Source organism: Aulostomus chinensis, chromosome 22, assembly GCF_037954235.1.
Source record: "Aulostomus chinensis isolate RoL2024-O1b breed Wild chromosome 22, RoL_Achi_v1.0, whole genome shotgun sequence".
In the NCBI taxonomy this organism is placed as follows: domain Eukaryota; kingdom Metazoa; phylum Chordata; class Actinopteri; order Syngnathiformes; family Aulostomidae; genus Aulostomus; species Aulostomus chinensis.
Window position 1 is genome coordinate 4,998,037 of NC_141341.1, and position 13,755 is coordinate 5,011,791.

Genomic DNA, 13,755 nt, shown 5'->3' on the forward strand with positions numbered 1-13,755 from the left:
CTTAAAAAAAAAAACAATATTTAGTTCAGACCCAACAGAGCAAAAATATTTCATAGATATACGCTTCAGGTTGGTATTACGTACATTATAAATACCACCAGTGGTGGAACGGTTGATTTTCTTCCCTTTTGATGATATGAAGGTGCTGCAATTCTTTTGAGAACTGCTGTTTCTCGACCTCATAAAATCATGACTGCTGACTGAACAGGACATACAACGAAAGAGGGTTGAAAGAGGAGTCAGTGTGCTAATATTGCACCCAGATAGGAATCAGTATAACTTGTCATTGCCTGGGAGACGTCTGTGACACTTAAGAATGAATATATTTCCTCAAAAGAGAAAAAAGAAGAAGAAAATGGAGGAATATAGTCCGTGGGACAGAGCTCTCAAGGTCTGGTCACAGTACTGAGTGCCAGCACTCACTCTGGTCTCTGTACTCCACTCACAGATGGAGTTGGAGTGCAAGTCTCCTCTCTCGCTTTTTGGGGTGGTCAGTCCAAAAAAACAGGAGTTGATCAGAAAACGAGGAGACCTCACACTCAAAATGGGAAAATATACAGGCTCTGCTACTTGGGGAAATACTGTAAATACTTAAGTAACAGTGTTGTGCAGTTATACTCTGAGAAATGTTGGTCTCTTCTTCTCTTTCTCTTGGCTGCAATAGAACCATGAAAGTGCGGCATGGTGAGCTCTGTGGGTGAGTTCCTTGTTTCAGTTCTTAAATCTATATAATTTTGGATATTATATTAAATGTCTGCCAATAGAGCTCCCTAAGTCCTATACACTGATCCTTTAAACTTTATGAAATATTAATCTAGCTGTCACTCACCCTGCCAGAGATGCCCTTGATCTGACGAGCACTGAGAGGCTCAAAGTCCACGCTGATGTATCCCTCCATTGCGGTAAGCAGCTTCTTGGTGGTACAGTTGGTGGTGTTGGCCTGCTCCCACCAGTTACCCTGGTACCAACCGGGAATGATCCACTGGTATTTACTACCGAACATGTTCAGATTATACGCCTGGGAAGGGTAGAAGAAATGGATGTTTACGTAGTGTAACAGGAGAAAAATGGAGAGTAAAAGCAGACCCTGGGCAATAACTTAACAGTTAAGTGAGGATTTTATCTCTGCCTACATTCGAGCTAGGCTATTACTAGCTTGGACTATTTTGGATCTGCTCTCTATGTAAATGTCATATAATATTATACATTTATAGTCCACTTTTACATGTCCATTGCATTCTCACATGTGCCCATCAAGTCGAACTCAAAGTTAACAGGAGTATTGCTGGAGGCCACAGACGGCGCAGTGACCTCTTGGAGGAGCAATTCTCATATTTTGGACTGAAGCGCTCTGATCAGTGTTACCATAAAGGTCAGAATAGGGGAGCACTTCATATTTCAAGTTGTACTGATTTGACGACAAGTACTTGAAAATTGGCAAGATTTTTGATTGACATCCAATTGATTATTTTAGGATTTTAGCCGAAATGACAGATGACTCAAGATCACCTAAGGGACTGAGGGAAATTTTTCTTGGACGTATACACATCAGAAACATACATACAGAAGGAACTTACGCAACAGAAGACTTTGGAGGCCAGATTCTCATCAAACTGACCTATGATGATTCTCACATCATTGTCCTGAGAAAAAGGAGTAAAACAATACACAATAAGACATTATGAAGTACACTGAGGTAATTTAGTGTGACACACAACAAATATTAATTTCCTGAAGAATTATCATACCCAGTACAAGCCAGAACCACTAAACCAAAAATCTGCATTTTACTAAATAGGGATGCAGCTTTTGCTCCAAATTCATGTCATCCCGACTTAACTGGTCTTGTTTGTGACACTGAAAATGTCAGACCCTCCTCTCACATACAATTAGGGAATTGTGCAATGTTAAATCTACATCACGTGACGCTGCATGATCATTGGAACAGAGTTGGCTGCACTCTGCTGACGCTTTTTATTTGTGGCGCCTGGACTTTACAGCCATGCTGTCGTATGTACGACACTTTTCTCCCATCATGCTTCTTTGACCTTAAACTTCACTGCAGTCAGTACAGCCATCAGGAACATAAAGACTTTGTGCTTCTGGATCAATACCCTTGTTGGTGAAGTGTCCACCACATTACACTTAAACGAACTGATTGAAACCCTGTTGCATGTTTCCTCATCACTACATAAAACCCATCAGGTAGCAGCTGCGCAGAGGCCAGCCAGCCAGTGGCAGAGGGGCTAAAGCAAGTCAAAGCAAAGTGTCCATTTATAAATACAGTGTGACACCAGAAGAATTGCCTGTCCTGCCAACTAGGCAGGACAGTGAAAATTTACATCAGAGCAAAAGCTGTGGTCTTTGACTCAGTCAATTATTCATGCTGGCCTGGTGGAAGGCTCGGGGGTCCAGCAGTCTGTCATCTAGTGTGCATACGCTTATGTTCACTAAAGCTAGAGCACCATATTTCATCTGATTAGTAGTTCTACTCTTACTTTATGAACTGCTATGTAAAACATTAGATATGGCAGTTGAAGACTTCGGCCAGAGTGAGATTTGTTACCTCACCAAACTCTCCGCGTGAGTTACAGTTACGTAGTCCTGGGGACAGGTGGCGTCCCAGTTAAAGAAAGAGCAACAGAGAACATTTGACAGGCTCTATGGCTTTGTCCATCAAGTCATAAACTTAAGACCAATGTCTGAAATCCTATTTGAATGTCCAGAACTTTCAACTCCAACTTTCAATTTGCATAACTCCAAATGTGGTTATCCGGTTTTGTGTAGGGCTTATAACAGGAATGGGAAAACGTTCTGTCAGAATGCGTCTCCCTCCAAAAACATCCAAGGCACGCTAGAAGCTTTCCATGGCAATACGTTTAAAAGTTGGAAACATTGTATAATAAAGGCATTTCCCTGTGCAATGAGCCCTTCACAATATGGAATAAACACAGTGCATCTGAAGATTCCAGAGAGTACTTGCATGCTTGTATTTCATTATACCAACACCAAGACCCAGCAGCGCTTCCACTCTTTTGTCTTGATGCCTCCAAATGTGATTTATTTGTAAAAAACAGGTTTCATGATATTTTCTTGCTGTCAAGATTATCTACAATCAATCTAGATACGCAAAAGCATCCGATTTGAGCTGTGGACTGAGGAAGGTCTTTGCATGGTACTTGTACACTCATATGAAATGCATTCCGTGAGGTAGAAAAAGCAGACACACACAAGCATGCGTGCAGGTTTGATGAATCTACATGTGGTCAAGCAGGCTGGAGGTGGTGAGTGATGTATGAAGACAAATCTGTCATAAAGCCTCCATGACACTCGCAGAGCCTGGAGTGTCACATCCAGAAGATCAGCTTTGATTGAGCAATACACAGGAATTCTGACAGCATTAATAATGTTAGTGTGCCTCACTGAACGTAATGGAATACCAGTAATAACAGTTATCATGTAATGGCTTTCTCATCCTGGAGGAAATACCTCATATTAAATGTGTTTTCTATAGCAATGTTGCTCCATCCGTATTGATTAGGTGAAAACAGTTCAGGCCTACGTTACAGAGAGCCATGCATTAAAACCTTTCAGGGGTATTCTGACAGGATCCTTTTGAAATATTACACTTGACCAACAAAGGAGCAGTCACTTTGGTTTAACTGTAGTGAAAATAAAGGACAGCTTCTACTAAAACAAACAAACAGAAACACACACAGACACAGACACAGACACAGACACAGACACACACACACACACACACACACACACACACACACACACACACAAGAAAAAAAAACAAAACACAAAAAACAACCAGCTCTGATTTCAGGAGCCCCAGATCTGCTTTCCGCCTGGATAATGACAAACCATTAGGAATGCAGTTCATGAAGCCTTCCTGCAGGCAATCTCCCCCATATGTCAATGTATCCGCAGATCAGAGGGGACATGCAATCACTGTCATCTTAATTCCAATTCCTTAAGGCTATTGGACGCAGAAGCCAATCCTTGTAGTTATTCTGCCGACTAGATTTGATATATTGGACAGATTATGGAGAGATTAATATTATATAGAAGCATTAGAGAGATAAATTAGGTAGATTAGATTTGATAGAAGACTTAGATTTAAATGAGATTGCTGGATAATAATAATAAAAAAAAAAGCTAGAGAGTAGATAGAGAGCCCAAAAAAAAGTTGAAATGTACTGCCCCATCTTCTCTACAGTAGCGGCTCCACGACTCATTAAGTCTATACAGGATCATACAATGGGACACACAAGCAGAGCGTGAGAGTTTACAGAGAACCTCTCTGGTGGGTTCTCACCAGAGCCAGAGATCACGCTGGGCCATTTAAGGAGTCTTTTGTAGAACCGTTATTCAGGTGGAGTATAACTGCAGCAGCAAACTTCTTCTTTGTTGGTGGCATTTCTGTTTTTGCATTTTTTTTTTTAAGTTAACATCTTATCGTTTGTCTAATGAGCGGCTCGATTTTTTTGCAGCAGTTTCCTTTAAATGTCCAATCGCTATGCTTTCCTATGTTCTCAACAGGGTATTATAGGATTACTAAAATGTAGTTTTAATGTCTGAGCTATTCCTTGTTTCATACATTATCTCCTATTATATTACAGTATATTATATTATTAAACTGAAGAGTGCTTTTTGTTTTACTGTCATTTATAGCCTTATCGTCCATTAAAAAAAATCTGCAGAACATCCTTGTCTGTGTTCTATCACTGAAAGTAGATCTCCCTCAAAGTGTGTTAAATACTTACCGACAGCATTTGAGAGCACTTCATGTTTAAAGTGTAAAAGGCACGGATGGAAGCACTGAAGCAATGTTACAAAGCGGCGATGTCTAAGTAGCAAGACCGTCGTTGTAATGGGGTTGGTGTACCTGTAGTTTGGATCACATGGAGCTATTTTATATCCGTTCTTTTGCTCTCTTTTGGGCTGTTATTCCTATTTTATTATGCGTGTGCGGACTGGTCACCTGATGCATGACACATTACTGATACTTAGATTACCCTTCTTCATAACATCTCTGGAGGGATAAATGTTTGCACAGACAGTTGCAGCAGTGTGATCAATAATGAACACAGTCAGGCGTGGCACCTGGATGCGGGGAGGGAAGCTGTTGCAGGGGGTGTGAGAAAGTTCCATAGTGCCTGGTGCAATGTGCAGATGTGCAAGAGGGGCAGGTAATGACTGAACTTTTCTGGGGTGAATTCATGTGTGTGTGTGTGTGTGTGTGTGTGTGTGTGTGTGTGTGTGTGTGTGTGTGAGTAAGAGCCAGTGGTTTCTCAATAACACTGCTCTTCCCTGGAGGAAACGCACTTAACCCAGATGACTCCAGCTATGGCCAAAGACCACAGCCTCAGTCCGCGTTCCAGCCTGCCTGGCAACAATATGAGCATAGTTGTAGGCAAGGGCATGAGTGAGTGTTGTGTTTGTGCACTACAAATGGACTGGAGCACTACAGAGCCCTAAATTACCCTTCTTACTGGTGCTTTTATATAACTGTTACAATAATTGTTCTCAAAGAGGGTAGCATTTAGGGCAACATTGACTGGTTCATCTGTGGCAGGGTTGTTCACGACTTTATGAGGGTGATTTATGTGTGATCGTGGTTTGAGTAATATTGTACCTCATAACCCCAATCAAGCATTATTAAGGCTCATGAGGCACACACACACACACACACACACACACACACACACACACACACGGTACAAATGTTCTTCTAACAAGCTTGTGGGATGTGATTTGTAGACTTGCCAAAGTGTTGCTTCTCCCCACTAAGCCATCCCCTCCCCGTCGTCTGTTTGTGCTGATTACTGCAGCGAGTGTGTGGATGTGATCATGTATATAAACTCACAGGACACATCAGTGTGTGTTTGTGTGTACACTTGGATACTAATTGATTGTAGGTGAGCATCTTACATTACTCTCACTGTTAGTTTTAACTGTCTCAAATGGAATTAACCGCTTGCACCATTCAAAACAGAAGTCCCTAGAAGCAGCGTTACATGCACAGGAGGAATTCTGAGTTTTTTCACTAAAATAACAAACTCAGTGAAACTAGATTTTTTTTTGGATAAATACAGCTTTAAGGCCTTGTGCATGACATTTGATAACAGATTTTTCTTTAATTGGCATATAATGTTCATTAAACCGTTCTATTCATTTTATAAAAATTTTGGTATACTTAGATGTAAACTCTTATTTGAGCTATGTACAAAATTCACAAGTGGTTCAAACCTGAAGTAGTCATCGGGAGCATGTGCAGAAAAACATTTCCTGTAACTGAGTATCTCCCACGTTTAGTTTTCTTTGACATCAGATTTGAGTTTCTGCACAGTAGGATGCACAGAAGATCAGTATATCACTGAACTAGAACTGCCAGGACAGTTATCTCATAATGAAACTGGAGAAGAAAGGATGAAATTAAGAGAGTTAGCAGTTACAAACATGAGAAGATAAATGCCAGGGTTGGTGAGAATTTGACATAAAGCAAAGTGATGAAGATCTGAATAAAAAAAAGGGCAGAAAGATAAATGTAGACAAAGTAAATGTAGGCCTCTGTGCCTTTTGAATATTCCAGCAGGAATGTCAAAGATGTGAAAGCTCTATTTGTGGATCATACACTGACGCCATAGCCCCCTTATCCGCACATCCCACACACGCAGGCACGCAGGCACGCAGGCACGCAGGCACACACACACAAGCTGAAAAAAGATCAGTCTTTACAGCAAAATCTGTGTCACCCTCTTCCTCATCATATTACGCCGTTGCTGTTGGACAGACAGTGAACGGCAGCAACGGGAAATAGACCATTAGGGCGTCAGAGGCCCCCCGCTCGCCCCATCTAAACGGCTTTCAAGGAAATGCTATGATTTGAATATTTAGAGTTGATCAAGGAAGGATGGTGTCATCTTAAAATGTCAGCCCTCAACATGCATATCTATACATATGCTTGAAGAGAGAGTTTATATTCATGCTCCTTCTCTGTTCTCCCTTATTCTTTCAACCTGCTCCTTCCTGCATACACTGAATCTTCCAATCTCTCCTTTATTTCATGTCTTTCCTGCTCTGTTCTTAAATATCAAATTATAGTTATAAAACATATCCTTGTAACTAAAACACAGAAAAGGTCAGGTCCATGATTCCTGTAACTAAGTAAACAGACGTTTCGGATGTACGTGTTCCAGTTGAGTTTAGGCTACAAACTATGTTATGGTCAGGAAAACCTCTCGGCTTGGTTGTCAAGGTAACGTAACTGGAAGGGCAAAAATCAGTCTAATTCAGGGTCAAATTTCTTGTTAAAGCAGCCTCAGTCATCACCCAATACATCCAATTTGCTTCTTTATTTACAGTACAATATTAAATGTGAACTTTGTTCTTTTCTATGAAAAAAAAAAGTCCTCTGTTCGGTCTACTCAAGACAATCTTCACCCGCCGCTGCAAACAGGTGTCTCCACCCGGCCTCACTCCCGCCGACCCTGCTTGTCACCATGAAAATGAAAAACATCCTGTATATTATCACTTGGGTGTGATGGCACGACTGTCACTTAAAGGTTAATATTTGACATTTTGGGGGCACTTGCATTTATCATCTGGTCATTTTCATTGTGAGGTCAATTTGAATAAAAAAAATACATTTATGCTCCGTTAAACTGATTTCTTGTCATCCACTGGCTCATCGCTGGGCTTCTGACCAGTCATTCTATGTCCTACTGAGACATTAGCATATTCAGCAGGTAAATGAGCTCTTACATGAGACAGTATTCACGCTTCCATGCATCCTAAATCTGAACAACCGTGCATGTGAATATGAGAGGAGGAAAATTATAATGTCTGTAAAAGCCCATCAAAAAAAATCTATCACAGTAAACCCCCCCCTCCACACACACACACACACACACACACACACACACACACACACACACAGACACACACACACACACACACACACACAGTGTATTCATTCAGACACCCCTGGTATCATTGACTACTTCCCTCTACTGCAGAGGCGAAGCGGGAGGCAGTTCCTGGATGAATTATTCATTGGGTAAAATTTACTTTGGAAGGTCTGAACCTGCACATAAACAGAGTATTCAAATCGTCTGATATCAAAATAATTAATTCCAAAAAAAAATCTGTGAGGAGAAGTGACCTTAAACTAATCCTGGCCAGTTAGATTAAGGAACCAAAGGCACCCTTTTGGAGGTTGTTTTTCCGTAGTTAACTATCATTTACGACAATGTGTACCACATTACAGCCCCAAACTTACCTTCAGTTTCTTGACATTGACACAGGGGTCATTGGAGAAACTCTCAGTATCTGCGATCTGAATATCTGCTTTCTCCAGCTCATTAGTCAGGTCGTTCCTCACCTGACGGAACACACAGGGAAGAAAGAGAAGGCTGATAAGAGTAGGGGATAAGTAACATGTTATCTGTTTCTATACTGAGTGTTTTTGTGTATCGTCCTGCTCAACTTTGCAACAACTGGTGCTATTTGGATGTCGCTACATTAGCAGCTCCCAATGGGAGATTTGAACAATGTGAGCAGGCAATGTATGAACAGAGTTTTCAATAATGTTGTAACACTTTGGCTATAATGTAGTGGGATTGAAGCACAACAACATAGATTGCGAAGCTGTAAAGGACTGATCATTGATTTTAAAACACATTCTTAACACCTAACACATCCTTTAAATTGTTCACGTCCACGAAAACCTTTATTTCTTCACCACTGTAGCAAACAGAAGTGAGGTTTTAAAAAAGCTCATTCCTTTGGCTTCCATGTAATATGACTTTCTTTGTCCTCCTGTTCATTCAATGTTTTAAAATCAGACAACAAAAAGGTGTAAACTGTGTTGGCAACATGAATTGAACAGTCTCCCAAAGCAAGATCTGGTGTTTTGTTGGCTCATCCACCATCCCAATCGAACACACATCGATTTTGATAGTGATGTCATCCGATTTCTTGCTTTAATGTGGTCACAATGTGGCAGTTTGATTTTCCTGAGAGGAAAGTCTCAGAAATTCCACATTAAAAAGGAAAGAAAAATTAGATTGTAATCATATGGCACTAATTCATGACAGCCGTTTTCTCAAGCACGCTTCATATATAGTAGGTCATGACCACACGACTTAATAATTTACAGAGACTCAACAATTTCCCCGTTAGCAAGCACTTGGTGACAGTGAAAGGAAAAATGTCCCCTTTGACAAGAAGAAAGCTTGAGCAGAATCGGACTCCGGGTTGGCGGCCATCTGCCTCAACAAATTGAAATGACTGATCATTTTTTAAAAAAAAGCTAATTGAAATGATTAAAGAAACCTCACATACATCAGTTCTTAAATTGTCATCTGCACATCTCCATTAACGGATGCACAGCACATCTATTTTATAATGAATGCAAATATGAGGCAGTGTACATTTCCTCTTGCTTAATTGAAGTCCTGCTATAATCTGGCAGATGTGAGGAGGTTTTTTTTTCACACTGATTCTACCACTTAAATGTACATTAATAAATTGAGCTTTCAAAATATAATGTATACAGCAGTGTACAATATATATATATATATATATATATATATATATATATAGATAGCCTTTATGCTATGAGCAAGTCACTGCCTGTTATATCATGAATGAAAAGGACTGACAGCAAGACACGCAGCTTGACATTTCAGCATGACAAAAACACACCGACTACAGAAGACATCAAAACCATCATCACTCAGATCTGACTCACTGTGTAATGTCGAGTTGTTTCATTGCTATTTGTCACAGTGATATGCATTTGTTTTTCACAAGAAAGCACAATTGCGCTCTTTCGATGATCTCAACTGGTTATTGAAGACTTAACAAGACAGGACAAAGTGAATAAATGTGGACAACTGCTATAAAACTGCAGCCTGTCTGTTTTGATGTATCGATTCAGAAGGAATCCTGGGTAATGGCTTCAGATGAGAGGGAGAATAGGACCAGGTACCTTACCGTGATGGAGGGTTTGATGTGGTTTATCATACTGTCTCTTTTACTCTCTCTCTCTCTCTCTCTCCTCACAACGACACTGTCATAATTCATCCTTCTGGTTTCTGTCCTTCAAAAAACAATTTTAAAATGGGCCTTTTTCATGGCTACAATTTGGACACATCATATGAGGAAAAGTAAAGGTGTAAGTAATACGATTTAAATGACCCTGTTCCATTTAAAAGTTCCAGGTATCCCGGTGAGCCAGCTTGCACAACAACAGGATCTAAGACCATCTAAATGGAAAACAGCCATTATTAAACTTATTGGTTAAGCCTGAAAAGTCAAAATGTGATACAGGGAAGGGTTGCAGCCACAGGACATCTTCTCCTGTTCCTTTGACTGACTTTCTCCTTCAGCAATCCCCTGTGGCCGTCAGGTCCTTCACCTCCACCTGCTAGCATGGTATTAGGGAACATGATGAGACATAGGCACTCAAGTGGGAATGCCAACCTCTATTGGCAAAGACATCATAAAAGCTACTGTAACAGATGAAGCCCCTGTGTGTTTGCCCCATATTTGTCTGTGAATGTGCCATAGTTTGTTGTTGTATTCAAGTGGCTTCAAATTGGTTGCCTTCTTGGCAGTGAATGGCATGACATTATTTTTACATACAGGACAAACTTCTTGACTCTTTTCAGTTTCCTTCGGATGACTTTACACATTAGTACCCCGCCTCTCGCCCGAAAGCCACTGGGATAGGCTCAAGCCCCCCCGCAACCCTTAACAGGATAAGCGGAAGAAAATGGATGGATTTCACATTATTTATACTGGCAGGTTATTATAAAAAAAAGCAAAACTAGAGATGTTTATTTTGATGCTTTTCATCCCAAAAACTCTCAGTTCAACATAAAGTAGGCAATTCTTCTGATCCGACCTGGATATGTGCATAAATATACTGTCTTTTATTGTACACTGCCAACTTCCACAGTTGAAACACTGTCTTCTTCTTGAAGTGACACTCTTAGTGCATGCTGAGTGCTATAGAAATTCAAATACATCTACCCCTGCCTCACTTGACAATCCTGTGAATGTAGTTAATTACAGGGTGTCAACAGCTTTTGCTAATATTGCTTGATTTAAAAAAAAAAAAGGGCTTGTCAGACTGCAGTGAAGAGGGCATTTGATAAAAAAAGAAAAAAAAGACCCTCTATAATAAAGCGATTACAGATTGTGAGGAATTCTATTTATCTAATCCATTAAATACAAGAGCCCTTTTCATCACAATTGATCATCTTGTTAACCATGTTGAGCCCACATAGCAACCAGATTGGTTGCTTTTGAAGTGTGGAATTTGGAGATTATCTAACAGATAAGACAGTCATAGATGACATCTGTAAATATCTGAGCACTTCACCCAGGGATTTGTACTAGGATGAAGAGGCATAAACTTCACTCTAATCTGTAACAGGTTTATCTTGTGTACCTTTTATCTAGCAGTTCCTCATGTTTTACATACTCTAAAATAACTCTTGGGGTTCACCAAGGATCAATTTTAGGGCCACTACTTTTTAATCTCTCTCTGTAAAATCAGGAAACATTGAGTAACTCTATCTATTGCTATGCTGATGATACTCAGCTAAATATGGCTGTGTCGTCTTACGGTAAAGGGAAGGGGAAGTTTATTTCAATATTAGACTCTGGATTTCACAGTTGAAATTTTATTTCCAGGCCCTAAGGCTTCATGAAACTGTAACCAATTACAAGATTACATTCCTTTTGGTTTATCAAAAGGGTGAGATATATCAGTATCATGTCAGAATTAAACCAGCAAGCTCATGTGAGGTATGTCAACAGATCTGCAAAAATATTGTGTAAAAAATGTAGTGAAAATGCAACCCTTTCTATCTGATAAAAATACAATATGATGAAAACATTTTTACAGACATTTTAATAATATTTTGGAATGAGACAAGCTACCACAAGCCATTTACTTTGCCAAAAAAGGATATCACAAATCTCCATCTTTCAAAGCTAAATCTATCACTCCAGAAATATAGCAGGTGACATAATCAAGGAACATAAAACAATGACCCCAATTATATCTATCACCATTTAACGGCAGAAAAATGAGCCAATGCATCTATTTTGTGTAATCAACTAGAAGATTGTTGCCATTTAAAGATCAATGGATCTGAACGGCCTCAATCTTATTTCACTCAGCTCCGAATACCTGCTGTCATAAACGTCTCCTCGTCTGGTATTCTGGAAGGAGCTTGAAATCACTCTGTACATCACTCACTGCTGTACAAACATTTCCTCCAATGTACTCCTCACTGAGCTGAAACATCAGGGAGGCTGAAGTGGATCGATGAAACCAGGTTTTGCTCTTGGAGAACAATAGCTGTGGTGGTCTGGACAAGATACAATGTCCTGGTGTGTGGAGCACTGACTTACTGGGCCTTGCAGGAAAGCAAATTCGGGTGAGAAAGAAATGGCAGCTGGTTAGCTTGGTGTTAAAAGAAAAATGTGACAGGAAGCATGAAAAATCAATCATATGCAGAATATGTACTAAAGACCTACACGCGTGTATGACAAGATTCAGTTTGATACACAACTCACCGCTGAGAAGAAAGCTATTGTCAGAGGAAGATTTTATTGTGTACTGTGTCCTGTGTGTATTTGTATATGTATGGATGGCTACCAAGGAATCCCTTGCAGAAAATACAAAAGTAAAAATAACCCTACCTACTACTCACACATTCATGCTTGCCTCACCATAGGGGACATCACATTGACTTACAATCATTTCCTGGAAGATCTACTCAAACTTCATTCATTACTTCCCAAGCCATTGCCCCTGAAAGCTACAACATGCAGCATGTTAACGTTAAACTGAGCTGAAATTCCTATTAGCTTGTTGTGCTGCTCTTCTGAGATGATAAAAACAAGTTCCTAACCTAGTCAGTGTTAATGTTAGCCATTACGAAAATACATTTAAAAAATGCAAATGTAGGACTCACTGAGGTGGTTGAGTGGTTCGAGCATATGTCACATACACAGCTGACCCTGGTTTGAATCCCAGCCGGAGGTCCTTTGCTGCATGTCACCCCCCCCCCCCCCTTGTTTCCTGTCTGTCTACTGTCAAATAAAAGTGTCTATGCCAATAAATAAATTAATAATAAAAATGCATATGAAGGACGCATGACAGATAGTAAAATCTAACCTTTTTACCAAGACCTAACCTTGCCTTAACCTTATACAGTATCTTTCAAAATAATTATTTTAATTATGGAGACTATGGAGGCTTTTGGTCACCAATAAGATAAGGAATACATTGTTAATACACAAAAATAGATAAAATACCAGGAGGATGTTTGGAATTCCATGTTCATGTCACATGCCATTAATGGTAGACAGAGGAACGTTATCAATTACAGAGCTGCACTGATCTGGGCGCTGTTGGTTGTGATGATGCATTGACAGGAAATGCAAAAGATACAACCAAATGAGGTAGCGCAAAGAAAAGTGAGGTACCAAGTTTTATTACAACTTGGATGTTGAGTAAAAGCCAGAAACTATAATAATGACAATCACTCCTCTATGACATCAATGTGGTTGATGGCACCAGTATTTATTACCACAATATGTTTCTTTTCAAAGACGCAGAGTGACTTTGTCCTCCAGCAAAGACACGGACAAACAACCACAGACAAAGTGGTGATGAATTGGTGAGCTGCAGGAAACTGAAGGATACCCTGTGATTCTCTT

The 13,755-nt window shown here is 40.0% G+C and overlaps 1 protein-coding gene across 3 annotated transcripts in view; it reads right to left on the reverse strand.

Annotated features, from left to right (window-relative positions):
- Positions 1-13,755, reverse strand: part of gabbr2 (gamma-aminobutyric acid (GABA) B receptor, 2) — a 198,685-nt gene that overhangs the window by 72,704 nt on the left and 112,226 nt on the right. For all 3 annotated transcript variants that reach the window (XM_086193819.1, XM_086193820.1, XM_086193821.1), the window contains 3 exons: positions 8,291-8,392; positions 1,578-1,643; positions 830-1,018 (listed from right to left, as the gene is read on the reverse strand). In XM_086193819.1, the coding sequence (XP_086049945.1) occupies positions 830-1,018; positions 1,578-1,643; positions 8,291-8,392 (357 nt within the window). The remainder of the gene's footprint in view (positions 1-829; positions 1,019-1,577; positions 1,644-8,290; positions 8,393-13,755) is intronic.